Below are 13,633 nucleotides of genomic sequence, written 5' to 3'. Positions count from 1 at the left end.
GTATGTTCATAAAAGAAAATTCCAGTAAGTTTAGTTTGAATGAATTCTATTCTGAAGCTAAATTTCATTTAATTTTGTAAAGGAGATTTTTTTCCAGGAATTTAAGTCCATAGGACAGAAATACCAAGGATTTCTAGAAACATCTTATAATTATGCATTTATATTTTGTTTATTCCAAAATGTCTTTTTTTCCAAAAATCAAATTATTTTCACTTATTTTGACTTAATCATTATAAGGAACACTTACAAAGTTTTTTGTATTTAACAATCCTTAAGAGATTATCAAGTCTTTGAATTTTTTAGTTGTCTCTCCAGTTTCTATCTCTAATATGTATCATTTAATTCCATAACATGTCAACCTGCAGTATAATCTCTGGTTCTGTCACATTTTCTGTAGCAGATAAGGTTGTATAGACAGTCATGTTTCCAGCCAGTTTTCAGAACCAAGTTTTTAACTTAAAAGTACGTCAACATGGAGCAATAATAATTCTTTAAATTTGGGATTAAAAATTACATATCAAAGATAATGTTGCTGGATGTTCAGATCATGTCCAGATCTTCAAAACTGGAGGGAAAAAAAAAATCTCAGAAGCCTTTAGTTTTATTTCTGCCCCCACCATACACACCGTCTCCCAGCCTCTCCACTTTCTTTTCTGTCCCCCTCAGACTGTAAGCACTTCCTCTTTGGACTAGGAAAGGATCCTTCTGTGTTTGTAATATTCCTTTTTAATCCATTATGGTTACCATATTCCCAGCAGAGAAAAATCCTTCTTTAAACACATTATCTGATTATCTTACTTCGTGCAAATCTTCACCTGTTCTCTGTGGCCTAAGGACTGTCATGAAAAGTCCTTGGCTCGGCATTTGGGGTCGTCTGGGGGGGTGTCCTCTGGCCCGCTCCCTCCTTGGCTGCACGCCTTTGTCCATGGTGTCCGCCATGGTTTTCTTCTTGCCTTGTTGTGAGTGTGGGACAGAAGGACGTTTGTAGAGGATGGTGGATTTCTGGATTGACCTGCCCGCTGTGCTGTAGGACCTTGGTCAGGCCATTTATTCACTTTTCTCTGGTTCAGTTTCCAGGTTTCTACGAGTAGAAATGTGGGTAGTAACCGTGCTGTGTTCACCACCCCTAGCCTAGTCATGAAATGAAGGTAAACGTGTTTTCTGAGCACTGTGGTGTGCTGCATAAATGCCGAGTTGCCTTTGTGACCGTGATGGTGGTGTGGAGGAGACAGAAAAAGAAAGGGGAAGCAGAGAGGGAGGCTATGAGCAATTTATTTCTGCTCTTGAAACAGCTGCACCGATTCATTCAGGAAAAAAAGGTGCCATTCCAGGGTCTGGGTATGTAGGCAAGTCCTCCTCTTGATGGTTCTCACCTTGTGGTGGGAGGAAATAGATGAATAACACGAAGAACTAACAGGATTTGTTAGCCTGCACATGGAGTGACCAGCAGGGGGAGTATTTTAGAAATGGCACAGCCCCTGCCAGGAGGTGGCATCTGAACGGGGGTGAGAGGGTACAGAGAGGCCCAGGGAGCGACATCCCAGGCTGACCGGGGCGGGCCAGACGAGGGGCTGAAGCAGGGTGGGCGCTTCTGCAGGCGGTTTGCGGGACGGGGGCCTCAGCCACACGTGGGGGTGGCTCGCCCCTTCCCCAAAGCTCAGGGGCCAACCCTTCAGCATTGGCGTGAGGACCCAGCTGTGACCTTCCCCTGTCCTCGGGGTCAGCACGCCCAGTGTGGTCTACTCTCCTCGGGGGCTCCCCTGTGCTGGCCGCTTCTTCTGTGGCTCTTCGACGGCCCCTTAGCATGTGCTTCACAGAGCTGAGCAAAATCTAAACGTCTTTGTGCTTGCCAGCCCAGCACGCGCCACGTTTATCCCTGTGTGTGGTCTGAGCTCTCGTCCCCTTTCCTTTTCTCCGTGGACTCAGTTAAGTCAGATCGTCATTTAGTGCTTGTGTATGCAGTTGGACAGAGGGTGTGGCTGGGAGACTCCGAGTTGGAATATGCATGTCCCGATGTATAAACTTCACTCTGTTCTTTCCTGTTGTTTACCAACCGCACAGATGTAAGACTTGTTGGAAAATGAGTTGTGTGTGTGTGTGTATCTCTGATTTTATGAGGAGGGCACGTCTCCCCCTTGAGTCAAGCTCTCTCGATAAGGGGCTCCCAGATTTCCCGATAGTGCGCCCCTGCCCCCTACGCCCCAGCTGTACCGTGACCCCATGGGAATCTCACTGCACAAAACTGAAGTGGAAAGTCCCTGTTACAACCATGGTTCCTCCTGATACTGTCTCTTCTATTTTGTGTTACTAAAAATAATGCTATTTGCAATGCAGTAAATTGATTTCACAACTCATTAATGGGTTATAACCCGCAATTTGGAAAACATTAGTCTGTGTTTACAGTACTTCCGGCTGTTCCATTTACTTAAGGACTGAGCCCTGTTTTTCTGCCTCCTGTTAGGCAGTCTGCTGGCCGGGCCAGTTCGGGTGGTCAGACAGGACTCAGTCATTCACGGAGCTGCCGGTGCTTATGAGGGCGGGACTCACATATGTGACTGTCCTGCTCACTTCGCAGTCTTTGGGCTCCCTGAGGCCCGGGGGTGGGTGCGAGCTGTGGCTGCAGATCCTTCGCCTTCCAGAGTCCAGGAGCCCGAGGCCCAGGGGTGGGCGGGCTTGCACGCGGGAGGCAGTGAGGTGCTCCTCCGCCCGGCCTTTGGGCACGCTGCATCGGGGCCTGGTGGCATGGTCCCAACGCCACCAGGTCCCCGACTTGCCCCTCACCTCCACCTGGGGTCACCATGTCCCACTCCGCACGCAGCTGAGGAACCTGGGGGGAAGCGCCATTTGTGCCTGCCCTGCGCTTGCCTGTTCTCCGTGCCCAAGCCTCAGAAGTGAGCAGGATCCGGAGGTCTTTCTTCATAACCCTCCTGTCGACCCGCAGCTGGGGCTGACATTTCCGGGGAAACGCCCCTTCGAAACTGGAAACTAAAACCTGTGAAGTAGGAACATGGCCGTCAAGGTGTGCGTTTCCTCTTGTCACCTTGGATTATTTTAAAATAATCCAAATGTATGATTTTTAAAAAAAATATATGATTGTTATTCAAGCCATATCAAACTACCCGTCTTTCCTGTGATACCGACCCAGAGGAATCCTCTCTTGCTCCTCAGTACCAGCAGCCATTGTGGCAGTGAAGATGGGCACAGCAGTTTGATATTTGCAAGCAGTTTGAAGGCACCTTTTCTCCTCTGTCCCGTCACGTTGTGTGGGGGTCGGGTGGCGATCCCTGAGCTCACTCTATTTAATAATGAATCTGCTGCCCCTGACACACCTCCCCTAGAATTCCTGATCCTTATCGTGTTTTTGTTTTTTCCTGTTTTTCTTAGACTTCTTACCTTGGAACACGCTGTGTGACTCACTTACTATGCCTAGTCCTTTCCTTCTCCCTCCCTCACCACATGTATCTTCACGAGGACCGGGGTCTCCGTGGTTTGGGTTCGTACCTCCTGTGTCCCAAGTGTATAGTAGAGGACATAGAGTAGATGCTCAGTACCTCCTGAGTGAATGAATTAGAGGCAGGCTGGGCATCAGAGTGTGGATTTAACTAAATCCGTCACAAAACACAGGTTAGAGCACGCTGCAGGAAGCAACAGCAGTCAGCACCGAAGCATATTATTTCTGTGGTTATCCAGAGTCCACTGTGGGCCCAGGTGGCCACCCTGCCTCCACGTGGTCACTTGGCATTTCAGGGGCTTCCATCTCGTGTGATCTTCACAAGGGGAAAAGATCATGGAGAATTCACTTACTGGCTCTCAGTTAAATCTTTCTGCTTGAATGTAACACAGGTTGATTCCCATTCATGTTTTATTGGCTAAAACAAGTCTCGTGTCCATGCCCATCTTAAAGGAGTGGACATAGTAATTCCCCCGTGTGTCCAGGAAGAGGAGAACCAGAAGCAGCGAGGACCATGAGCTGGAGGGAAAACACCTGGGTTTTTTTTTTTTTTTGTATGATTTGTCCTCTTTCTCTCCTTGTTTATTTTTGTGACATATTTGTAGCTATTGCACCTGAAGAGTACTTAGCTCTCTTGATGGGATTGTATGGTGGTAGGGGAGGAGGAGGGAACCATACATGGCTTTGGGGCGTGTCCATCATTCTGAATTAGGTGATTCTGAGCAGACGGATTATTTTTAAATCCAGAATAATTCATGAGGTATGCTAGAGTCTTGATCCCTGGTGAGTTTTCTCTTTATCAATAAATCTATGATTTTCCCTCCTGGACATACACATGATCAGTTCAGTCGCTCAGTCGTATCCGACTGTTTGCAACCCCATGGACTGCAGGCCTCCCTGTCCATCACCAACTCCTGGAGTTTACTCAAACTCATGTCCACTGAGTTGGTGATGCCATCCAACCATCTCATTCTCTGCCATCCCCTTCTCCTCCCACCTTCAATCTTTCCCAGCATCAGAGTCTTTTCCAGTGAGTCAGTTCTTTGCATCAGGTGGCCAAAGTATTGAAGTTTCAGCTTTAGCATCAGTCCTTCAATGAATATTCAGGACTGATTTCCTTTAGGATGGACTGGTTGGATCTCCTTGCTATCCAAAGGACTCTCATAGAGTCTTCTCCCACACCCCAGTTCAAAAGCATCAATTCTTTGGCGCTCAGCTTTCTTTGCCCAACTCACATCCATACATGACTACTGGAAAAACCATAGCTTTGACTAGATGGACCTTTATTGGCAAAGTAATATGCTGTCTAGGTTGGTCATAACTTTTATTCCAAAGAACAAGCGTCTTTTCATTTCATGGCTGCAGTCCCCATCTGCAGTGATTTTGGAGCCCAAAGAAATAAAGTCTGTCACTGTTTCTACTGTTTCCCCATCTATTTGCCATGAAGTGATGGGACCAGATGCCATGATCTTTGTTTTCTGAATTTTGAGTTTTAAGCCAGCGTTTTCACTCTCCTCTTTGATCAAGAGACTCTTTAGTCCTTCTTCACTTTCTGCCATAAGGGTGGTGTCATCTGCATATCTGAGGGTATTGATATTTCTCCCAGCAATCTTGATTCCAGCTTGTGCTTCATACACATGATGGGAACCTTATTTTGGCAAATTTAAAACATTTATAAGAAAAATTTTTACCAAGCTTCAAACATCAACTGTGAACTGAGTGCCATGTAGCATGTGACCTGCTTTCTCTTCTCTGTTCCTAATTTGAGTCTTTAAAGCGGTTGTGATTACCTGGTTTAGGGTCCTTAGCAGTCAGTGAACAACCAGTGTGCTTTTAAATTATACAAGATCATCATTTTATCCTTTCATTTGTCTTACTGTAAATATACTGGCTTCTCCCTCCACCCCGCCCCCCCCCCAAAAAAAAAAACCCTCAAAGACTGAACTGATCCCATCCCCAGACTGTCCAGTGAGCTTGCAGAGGTCATGGATGCTTCAGGTCACAAGCTTTTCCGTCTCTTGGCCTGCAGCTGACTCAGCACGTGGACTTGGCCCAGGCGGTGTGTGAATCGTTAGCGCATTCATGTCAGATTCCTATCGCTGCCCTAACAAATTCCCACAAATGTAGTGGCTTAACACAACAGAGATGTACGGCTTTTACAGCTCTGTGGGTCAGGATTCCAGCATTGCTCTCCCTAGACTGCCATCAAGGCGTCTTTGGAATTGCTCTTTCCTGGAGTTTCAAGAGGAGACTTCTCCAGGTTGTAGGGAGAAGCCAGGTCTTTGGTCTTGCAGGACCAAGGACCCTGTCCCTTTGCTGTGTCACCTAAGTATGCGTGTCAGCTCCTAGAAGCAGCTCCTTGTGGGCGTGACCTCCACCTCCTTGCTCCATCTTCACAGCCAGCGTGGCAGGTGTAGACCCTTGCACATGGCATAGACAGTCCCGGGTGGTCTCCCTGTTTTCAGGTCCATCACCTTCCACCTGCAAAGTCCTTTTGCCATGTAACATGACGCACATGGGTGTAACCCCAGGGATGAAGATCTGCCTGCTCCCTGGTTTAGTCCACTTGACAGTCTTAGCCCTAAAACCGGATGAGGTGATATGGTTTTGGTCAGAGGTTTCGATTGATATTTATATTACTGAAATTCAGTGCTTTCTTTTTTAGGCACATGTTTTAGCATTAAAATTTCACCTTTTTTTTTTTATTATACACCTTTATTGGTGATCAGATCAGATCAGATCAGTCGCTCAGTCGTGTCTGACTCTTTGCGACCCCCATGAATTGCAGCACGCCAGGCCTCCCTGTCCATCACCAACTCCCGGAGTTCACTCAGACTCATGTCCATCAAGTCAGTGATGCCATCCAGCCATCTCATCCTCTGTCGTCCCCTTCTCCTCCTGCCCCCAGTCCCTCCCAGCATCAGAGTCTTTTCCAATGAGTCAGCTGTTCGCATGAGGTGGCCAAAGGACTGGAGTTTCAGCTTTAGCATCATTCCTTCCAAAGAAATCCCAGGGCTGATCTCCTTCAGAATGGACTGGTTGGATCTCCTTGCAGCCCAAGGGACTCTCAAGAGTCTTCTCCAACACCACAGTTCAAAAGCATCAATTCTTCAGCGCTCAGCCTTCTTCACAGTCCAACTCTCACATCCATACATGACCACTGGAAAAACCATAGCCTTGACTAGACGAACCTTTGTTGGCAAAGTAATGTCTCTGCTTTTGAATATACTATCTAGGTTGGTCATAACTTTTCTTCCAAGGAGTAAGTGTCTTAATTTCATGGCTGCAGTCACCATCTGTAGTGATTTTGGAGCCCAGAAAAATAAAGTCTGACACTGTTTCCACTGTTTCCCCATCTATTTCCCATGAAGTGATGGGACCAGATGCCATGATCTTTGTTTTCTGAATGTTGAGCTTTAAGCCAACTTTTTCACTCTCCACTTTCACTTTCATCAAGAGGCTTTTTAGTTCCTCTTCACTTTCTGCCATAAGGGTGGTGTCATCTCCATATCTGAGGTTATTGAGATTTCTCCCGGCAATCTTGATTCCAGCTTGTGTTTCTTCCAGTCCAGCATTTCTTATGATGTACTCTGCATATAAGTTAAATAAACAGGGTGACAATATACAGCCTTGACGAACTCCTTTTCCTATTTGGAACCAGTCTGTTGTTCCATGTCCAGTTCTAGCTGTTGCTTCCTGACCTGCATACAAATTTCTCAAGAGGCAGATCACGTGGTCTGGTATTCCCATCTCTTTCAGAATTTTCCACAGTTTATTGTGATCCACACAATCAAAAGCTTTGGCATAGTCAATAAAGCAGAAATAGATGTTTTTCTGGAACTCTCTTGCTTTTTCCATGATCCAGCAGATGTTGGCAATTTGATCTCTGGTTCCTCTACCTTTTCTAAAACCAGCTTGTACATCAGGAAGTTCACGGTTCACATATTGCTGAAGCCTGGCTTGGAGAATTTGGAGCATTACTTTACTAGCGTGTGAGATGAGTGCAATTGTGCAGTAGTTTGAGCATTCTTTGGCATTGCCTTTCTTTGGGATTGGAATGAAAACTGACCTTTTCCAGTCCTGTGGCTACTGCTGAGTTTTCCCAATTTGCTGGCATGTTGAGTGATACATGTTTACTTTTCAAGGGAAAAAATATCACACTTGTCATAATCAAAGTTTCTAGCAAGAAAGTTGTTTTCTAGCATTACTATTAATTTATTAGCAGTTTTGTTTTTCTAAATTATTTACAAATGCTTATTTAATTCTCAGGGGGTGTCTCTCTTTTGTGCTTTTGAGTACATCATGGACAGGAATATAAGAGATAGTAATTTTAACAAAACTTAGAGAAACCACCATGAAATATAACATTATGTACTCCAAAGGTGTATATAATTAAGAGTAGTTATCTGTTATTCAGGCAAATCCATTTGCACCAAAGTTGCATTTATTGTATACAGTGAAGTGTTTCCTGTCTCACTGCTTGTTCTAGTGAAAAGAAAAGGAAAAAAAAAAAAAAGGCTTCATCATGTTCTAATGCGGCATTTTACTTGCTTTCTTAATGTCTCCCAGAAGAGCAAAGATGGAGAATTTTCTTTTTGCGTGTACATGTGTGATTTAGTTATTATATATGCTCGCTGCACCTCCTGAGGATGGAAGGGGTTTTTACAAAGCACTGGCTACAATGCTCTGAGACTGGTCCTCATGCTGGACAAATATTTGAAACCCCTTGGGGGCAATTGTGATGTCGTTGTTGTTTGTGTTACAGGATTGTTTGAACTCCTCTTTGCTATTCAGAATGAGACAATGGTTCTCTGATTTTGTGATGCTGCCAGCAGGGTAAACGCATGGCCGCCGTTCAGCCAGCCTCAGAATTTTCACACTGGGGTCTCTTGAGTGTACAATTCATGTTCCCCACACTATTTCCGAGTGTGATACATCCTCTGATTGCAACTTAGAAAATTAGTGTTCTTGAACCAGGCATGAAAGCAGTTTCATTTCTGGTGCCAAGTGCCACCTGTGGTCACTCGCCTGTTGTTCCCGCACCTTCCCTAGCACCTCTCTGTGGGCTCTCCTTGGCTGGTCTCCCTTCAGTTCAGTGTGGATGGAGCCGTAAAGACAGCATATGCTTGGTCAGTATTGAAGGCTACTTGCACTAGTTTATTTTTAACTTTCAGTCCTTTCTTGACTTAAATCATCACGCTGGGAGGAAGCTGTTATCTAATTGTAAACTGTGCATGGTTAACCTCTCAACTACCATCACAAGTATTTATTTGAAGCAGAGGAGCTGCAGAGAAGCACTGATCTCTGACCCTTACCCGTGGCCTTTCGTGTGTACATGCTGAGACTTGTAGAAGAGTTCTCTGCTTCTTAATTTGGAAAGATTCAGATTTTTTTTTTCCCAGTCATGTTTCACAGTGGTCACTTTTAACAAAATAACTGTTAAAGTGCAATGGACAGGATGACCTGGCTGGATTCTAGGTCCATACCTTACTGGCTTTGTCACCTTTGGCAGATGACCTGACTTCCTTATGCGTCCTGTCTACAACAAGACAATAGTGGGAATATCTCATGCAATGGCCCCCATTTCTCTAGCCAGTGAGCCCCATGAGGGGCTTAGCCTTTTCTGTCTCGCCAGCACCTTGAACAGTGCAGGGGGACCTGATAAACATTGTTGAAAGCTCAGCAAGATAATACACATGATCCATTTAACACAGTGCCTGGACAGAGAAACAGTAACTGTAAAATTATCTGGGTTTTAAATGTTATCAGTTACACTGGAAAGAAGAAAAATTTATTTAATAAATGTCTCTCATAGAACAAATATTAATCTACTTCTGAGACATTCTGTACTGACCTGAGATAATACTCCTTACAATTAAGTAAATTTGGCCTCTCTCCATGAAGTCTGCCAACATAATTTCTGGGTTGACATACGAGTATGAAGGAAAAAATGAAAGTTAATTCCTATTCCCTGAAGTTGTGTGGGGGGTGGTGCGCACGCATGTTTAAATCAAATTGATGTTTAAGATGAGTTGTGTCCTTTCAGTTTTCCCAACAAGGAATGTTCCAAGCTTTCTTTTCTGCAGTTTATTCTAAGAAGCAACATTTCTAAACTGACTTGTTTGTACCCTAGTCAGCTGTCCTAGGTGATAGTTTAAAATAGGAATATATTACTTTTCTCCACTTCACTTTTCCTATGGGCATTTGTACAATTTTTAAGAGGGCTACCGAATTTAGAGCAAAGGGATCTCAGAAATGAGCTCATCTTCCTCATCACTGCATCTTACAGATAAGGTGAGTGAGTAGAAAGAGAACTTTAGAGGTCCTGGCTAGCTCATGGCAAAGGTAAGATGTGAAACATATTTCCTGACCTCTGACTGGTTTTTCCTTCCCTCCCTTAAACCAAACAGAAAAATTAGCAGCCCAGATCTAACCATATAAAAAGACATCATTTTTTCTCTTTCAAGTCTTTGCAGCAATGGCAGTGCTAAATGTTTAGCTTAGCTAAACTGTTGGGAAAATTCTGTATGTAACTTATTCTGATGAAATGTAAGTTATTAACTATTTTAGTCATATATTCTGTAATAGCAGTTTAGCAGAATTCTTTGGCTCTCTTAACATATTGTAGAACTTGTGGACATCAGTTTTCATTTGTACAGGGATACATTTTCAAACGTATTTATTGTTAATAGAGTGCTTTCCGTGTAAAACTCTTCTATATAGCTAGAATAAGTCAATTAACGTAATGAAAAGTTTTAAAAAATATATATTTGAATGACTGTCTTAGTATGTTTTAAAGGTCAGATAGCATTTTCATTTCTTTAACCATTTTTGTCTGGTCTCGGCCTTTCTGCTTTTTGTGGCGTTTTCATCCATTCCTCGCTTCTCCTGTCGGGAGGTTGAAATGACCCAAGTTCTTGCTGTGGTGAATTCCGTTCCCGTCGTGCGGGCCCGCGGTGGAAGGGCGAGCGCGCCGCGCGTCCCGCCCTCTGAGGCTCCTCGCGCTCAGGGTGTCGCGTGGTCCCTGTAAGGTCTCCTCACGTCCCTGCGCACCTCCGCCTTGTACAGCTGTTAGGGAGTCTCCACATGCTGGAGGCAGCACAGCTGTCAGGATTTTGTTTTTTTAAGAAGGGTTTTTAGGAAATAATCATATATTCATTAAGTTTGAAACATGGAGATTCAACGCATCTCACCTTCTCCTAGTGCTTGAAATTCTGCGGGCTCCCTGTCAGGTGGAGGGGGCGAGGGTGGGTCCTTGCTGGGCAGGGACCCCGCCTGTGCTCAGGTCGGTGTCCAGGACAGGGCGCCCGGTGGAGAGCGGCGCCCCGCTCGGCGCTGGGCGCGGCCCCGTGGCACCTTCCTCCTCACTGCCGACGACGCAGTGTCGTCACCTGAGGTGTCACCCAGCAAGGCGAGTCGCCCGCTCAGATTTCCACTCTGAGATGGGAGCAGGACACACAGAACAGAAGGAGGAGGCATTCTGGGCTAAGTGCGGTTCTACTGGTCGCTTATAGGCCGAGTTGGCTCCTTCCAACGTGCAGAGAACCAGCGTCGAGTGGAAGCCGCGGCTCGGGCTGCAGGTGCAATGGTTGCCCGTGACCCCCCGCAGCGCCCCGGAAGCGACTCTTCTGTGCCTTGAGCGCTTTCCCCGTCTCAGATGCAGTGTCCTGTAGCCCCTACCGTCATCCGGCCTCCCTGCCCCTGGGCTCTAGAGCCGGCAGTGGGCCCTGTGCAGCGGCCCAGGTGTGATGCCAGGGCAAACGCGAGCGTTTCTTCATCCATCTTGCACATTCACCTCAGAGCCCTGAGGTATAAGCAGGTTTCCCTGAGCTAATCACCTTCGCTTCTGGTAAACCCTGAACCTTCACGCCTCAGTGTTTTCCGTCGCCTCCCTCCGTGGATTCCGGGGAGCCCCTCTCTGCGGGTCACGGCTCTCCGCCCCGGGCCCTGGACCGGGAGCCGAGGCACAGCCGCTTGTCACCCGAGCCGCACCCGCCGCCTCCGTCAACCGCGTGCGTCCAGTCGGTGTCGCCGCTGAAGACGGGCGAGAGGGCAGCCGCGGAGCGAGTGTGTGTCCGACTCTGGGATAGTGCACGTTCTTCACACCTAGCCGTTTCCACAGGTTGTCTGGCTTTTCTCCTCCCGACGGGAATCGGCAACTTTACTCGTCTTCGCAGGAAATGCTGCAGTTAAATCATTGATGTCTCGTCTGCCTCTGATAGCATCCGAACGTGTCATACTTTATTTCAGTGCCTTTTATCCTCCTGTTTGCACACTCCTTTTTTCATTTCCTCATTTTTATGAATACCTCCCCTTCCATCCATTCTGATTAGGGCCATCCATTAGTAGGAAGAAGGGGTTCCAGTGTCTCTAGGATTTCCTGCGCAGGGATGGTTCCGTGGAGTTTTCGCCTTTTAGCCCAGTGTCGGCTCGGCTCACAGCGTGTGTAACGCCGTCCTTGGGGAGGAGGATGTGTTTGCGCACGGCGCCATGACTTTGTCGGGTCCACCCTTGTTCCCTCTGCCCGAACACCCCTGTTGAGCATCCCGAGTTACACTCTCACGAGACCTACTGTGAACTCCTAGAGAGTTCTTGGGAGAAGAGGGAGAAAGAGCTTTTCTCTGTGAGTAGCAGCACAGTTTGGTAGCTGTTGCCTCAAGCAAGTAAGATTTCTAAATTTTGTCTCAAACTTCGATTTTCTATTTAGCAAAAAGCCTTAGGCAAAATGAGGGTGAAATAATAGCCATCTAAGTTTGAGATTTAAGATTCTCCCTTCAAAAGTTACTTAAAAGTTTCTGCCCTTGAAAATATAATGTGAATGTCTTATTTAAGACATTTAATAAATATTAAATATATTAAAAAGAAAGCGTATTCAAAACAAGCTAACATCGAAACAAACCCCAAATTATCCAGGGCACCTTGTGTCTATAAAGGTCTCAGTAGTAATAGCCTGAGACGTTCTTCCAGAGATGTCATTGTCCTTTCACATATGTTATTATATAGCCCTTTGATACACAAAATTCTGTTTTATTCTTTCTAAAGTGGGAGTTAAGTAAGGTACTGACGGTTGGTGATTGTATTTGTAATTTTAAGAATCACAATAGTATTCTAAGGTATGTTTCTGTAAAAGTTGATAGGTATGCTTTATACACACTCCACCAATTGTTATGTGTTACTATGTATTTTAAAATCACTATATTGTCATGCTTATTTGGGACATACAAGCCATGTTAAAAATTAAGAATGAAACAAGTGTGAGCCACTTAGTAGATTTTGTTAGAATTCTTTCTGTACTCCTTAGACTCTACCTGAATTAAAGAAAGCAAGTGGCACTCACCACCTCCGTTTTAATGTGGGACAGATGTAAGTGTGCTATTCAGGATCAAGGAGAAAAGAGGACATTTAAAGGTTCTGGAGTATGCCCAGAACAGTGTTCTAATCTTAATCAATTTTTTTGATGCCATTTTAATCTAAAATTTTGGATGTAATTTCTTATCACAGCTGCATCTTCATTTTTGTCCTCCTCTTGTTCCGTCTGCTTTCTTTCTGCAGTGGGTACACCTTATTACATGTCTCCAGAGAGAATACACGAAAACGGGTACAACTTCAAGTCTGACATCTGGTCCCTTGGCTGTCTACTGTATGAGGTAGGCAATGCTGGTAAATTCCGTACACTGACGTGCTTTTACTTACTGGAGTGTGTTTCCCCTGTCCTTTTAGTATATAGTTATTTTTTTTCCTAGGTGGTGTTTAAGAATTAGCTTTTTAATTATGAGGAAGTTAATTCATTGACTTAGTAACTGGTTTTATAATGTAGTTTAGTAACTACACATTTCTACACATTTATTTTCTCCAATATAATTTTAAATTGTTTCCTTTTGATCGGAGTTTAATTTCTTAAATGTTTTTTATGTTAATGTTGCTTCATAATCTTACTATAAAAATATACATTTGAACATCTATTAAAAAAAACCAACTTGCCCATGCATAGCTGGAGAGATAACAGTGGAATGGATTTAAAATATGAAAGCATGGTAAATATCTTTATCAATTTTTTTTAAACTTTTATGTAGAGTAATTCAGCTTTCAGGATAGTTTATAGAGAGATAATTCTTCTAGGTTATTCTTCTAGTTTAGTTTCTGTGAGTAACACTTTGTATTGGTAAAGCTCGGTGAAATTCT

General features: G+C 44.8%; 1 protein-coding gene across 2 annotated transcripts in view; it reads left to right on the top strand.

The window, feature by feature from the left end:
* The window catches only part of NEK7 (NIMA related kinase 7), a 138,248-nt gene that overhangs the window by 104,646 nt on the left and 19,969 nt on the right, over positions 1-13,633 (top strand). For both annotated transcript variants that reach the window (XM_070384681.1, XM_070384680.1), the window contains one exon: positions 13,004-13,098. In XM_070384681.1, the coding sequence (XP_070240782.1) occupies positions 13,004-13,098 (95 nt within the window). The remainder of the gene's footprint in view (positions 1-13,003; positions 13,099-13,633) is intronic.

The sequence above is a fragment of the Bos mutus genome, chromosome 16, assembly GCF_027580195.1.
Source record: "Bos mutus isolate GX-2022 chromosome 16, NWIPB_WYAK_1.1, whole genome shotgun sequence".
Taxonomy (NCBI): Eukaryota; Metazoa; Chordata; class Mammalia; order Artiodactyla; family Bovidae; genus Bos; species Bos mutus.
This window is presented reverse-complemented; position numbering and strand designations above follow the sequence as displayed.